The sequence below is a fragment of the Antennarius striatus genome, chromosome 11 (assembly GCF_040054535.1).
Source record: "Antennarius striatus isolate MH-2024 chromosome 11, ASM4005453v1, whole genome shotgun sequence".
NCBI lineage: Eukaryota > Metazoa > Chordata > Actinopteri > Lophiiformes > Antennariidae > Antennarius > Antennarius striatus.
This window is the reverse complement of record NC_090786.1, coordinates 17,751,896-17,754,612: the sequence shown is the minus strand read 5'-3', so window position 1 is coordinate 17,754,612 and position 2,717 is coordinate 17,751,896. Positions and strand designations below refer to the sequence as shown.

The window sequence follows — 2,717 nt, the reverse complement described above, 5'->3', positions numbered from 1 at the left end:
GTCGGTGGTGTGTCATCAAACTCTGTCCGATGTGAAACCGATGAAACAACGTGCATATTAAATATCTAATTTAATTGCTTCTTTATATTTAATTTAATATTTGTTATATCAAATATAATACATTTAACAAAAGGAATTTGTCAAACGTAGCGGAACATTTCACTAAATTTGTTCTTTGCTTCCGCCCGGAAGAAATATGTGAACGTACCAAGTATATTGCGATCTCAAACCCAGCAGAGCAAAAGCGATTAGTGTATGTGAATACTGCTGTTATATACGATTACAATGTCAGATGAGGAAGATGACTACATGTCCGATACATTTCTTAATAAAATGTAAGTGTTTTGTGTCTTCATTAAAAGTCTGCGGGAATTGCAATTGTTGAATTAACCCCATAAACGTAGATTATTGCTGTCGAGTCAGCCCTACAAAGTTTTAGACTACTTTATTTCAGAAATTCTGTGTTACAAAAATGTAGAGATTTTTGTTAAGAACCATTGCCACGATGATGATTCAATTTTTGTCCTGTGTCAATAAATTGATGCTCTTTTGCTTGTCAGACAAGACGTGAAACCGGGTGTTAGCATGGTGAGACGGGTGAAAGAAACAATGAAGAGAGAGCTCAAGCACAAAGAAGCAAACATCAACAACCGTCAGAAGACTTTCAAAGAGAAAGAAAGGGAAAGCAGAGATGCAGCTTTGAAAAACTCCATTAGCAATGACAACAAAGGATTTGCGCTTCTGCAAAAAATGGGTTACAAAGCTGGTCAAGGCCTCGGGAAGGAGGGTAAGGTTTTTTTTTACGTTTTATTTCTTTTTTTTTAAAAACAGTTTTGTATTTGTTTGTGTGTCTAATATAAAACTGTATTTCTGCTTCAGGAGCAGGAAGAGTTGACCCCATTCCTCTTAACATAAAAACTGGTAGGCAATGGATTTGTCCATTTTAAGTAGTGTTTGGTGACAGCATGTGCAAACTATGTGATGTCTAGCAGTGTGTGTGTGTGTGTGTGTGTATATGTGTGTGTGTGTGTGTATCAGACAGAGGCGGCTTTGGAATAGAAGAGTTAAGGAAAAGAAAAGCCCAGGAGGAACTTGAACAGTATCGACAGAAAGTGAGAGCCAAACAGCAGAATGAAGCCAAATCTCTTGAAGATTTTCGGTGAACAGCTGTCTTAAAGATGCATTTACATTTAAATAGTTTTTATGTGTATAATATAAATATTTTGTAGTTTTTGTCTGTAATATGCTTTTTCTCTCCAGGTCAAGGGTAAGGACAGAGAGAGAGGAGAAAAAGATTGATGGAGATCTCAGAAGGAGTCAGCGAGCCTGTGAGCAGCTTGACAATCAGAAGGTTGGAGAAAATATAAAATTAAATTTCTATTCTCTCTACCATGAGAATAGCATTGCAAAATGAAGTTCATATTTGAACATTTCGTGCTACTACAAACTGAAGAAATGGAATCCAAGTTTTTATGAGTGAAGCGTTTGCCTGAATTGCAGTACCTTTACAGGGCATCAGTGTCCCCAGGGAAGACTGGTACTGGCCGAAAGCAGAAATTGATGATGAGGAGGAGGAGGAGGAGAAGGGCCAGGAGGAAGATGAGATTGTGGAATTGACAGTTAGTATTTTATTTAATTCCTTTTTTGTGATTTAAAGTGTAATTAAAATATAAAAAACCAACATCAATTCACTGTTAAAATTGGTGGAATTTCAAAGGTTTTTTTCCCCCCAAAACTTGATAGTGTGACAAACACATGTGGTAGGTCTGTGTGTGTGAACAGTCCAAAGTAAAATTCATTTGTATTTCTTGTGAACAAATCTCTTACAGATCTTTGACAAATTGCAAATTTTGACATCCTATTTAAGAGGAGTCCATTTTTACTGCATATGGTGTGGAACCACGTATAATGGTAAGAATAAAAACATTGAATGTGTTTTATTGTTGTTTCAATTGAATTTACTGAAGTGTTGTAATTGTATTCTGTTTCACAGATGAAGAGGACTTGTGTGGAAACTGTCCCGGGGATACAGCAGCAGACCATGAATGACAGATAACAGTAATGGATAATTAAAAAAGCAGTCCTCCTGTATAAATCTTGTGTGTAAATTGTGTGTATAAATCTTGTTTCTTTAAACTTGACTTGAAGAAAGAGTTGAGGCAAGAAAACCTGTGGGGATTCAGAATATATTGTTGTGTTTACACTTTGAAAAGATGGACTAAAAGGATTTAAATTGGTTCAAGCAGTTGTTTTCTTAAATATTTGAGAATGAACATTTTATTTTCTGTGGATTTTTAAGTGAGTTTTTTGTAATACAATAAAGTGTGCTGGGTTTGATTTTATTCAATGTATTACGATGTTGTTTTAGAAATTGTAAAATATCCAGCTAATGTGTTCATATGGGGTTTGAAATCATTCCAAAGTCAAAATCCTCACTTGTCATCCTTGGATTTTAGTAGATTTTTTTCACCAGAATATGAGATTAGTTGTATTTTTACTACACATTTAATTAGGGGGTATTTATACTGTATGTCCATGTGTCCAACTGTAATCATTTTTTTATTCATTGTGCATCTCCCAAACTTAATCAAGACAATCAAAAGATGAGTCAGCCGAACTTGGTTATGGTTTGTCAGCAAATCACAATTATTTTTTTTTAGTGTTTTGTTGCATGACTCAAAATAATGAAGGGTAACAAATTACCCCAGCTTCGCCCA

At 35.1% G+C, this 2,717-nt stretch overlaps 1 protein-coding gene across 1 annotated transcript; it reads left to right on the top strand.

The window, feature by feature from the left end:
* The first annotated feature begins 198 nt into the window (after positions 1–198).
* On the top strand, positions 199–2,342 carry gpatch11 (G patch domain containing 11). The gene is made up of 8 exons (XM_068327760.1): positions 199–335; positions 561–787; positions 880–921; positions 1,039–1,159; positions 1,261–1,351; positions 1,512–1,619; positions 1,830–1,911; positions 1,994–2,342. The coding sequence occupies exons 1-8, from the start codon at positions 286–288 to the stop codon at positions 2,047–2,049; spliced, it is 777 nt and encodes a 258-aa protein (XP_068183861.1). The 5' UTR covers positions 199–285; the 3' UTR covers positions 2,050–2,342.
* Positions 2,343–2,717: the final 375 nt, after the last annotated feature.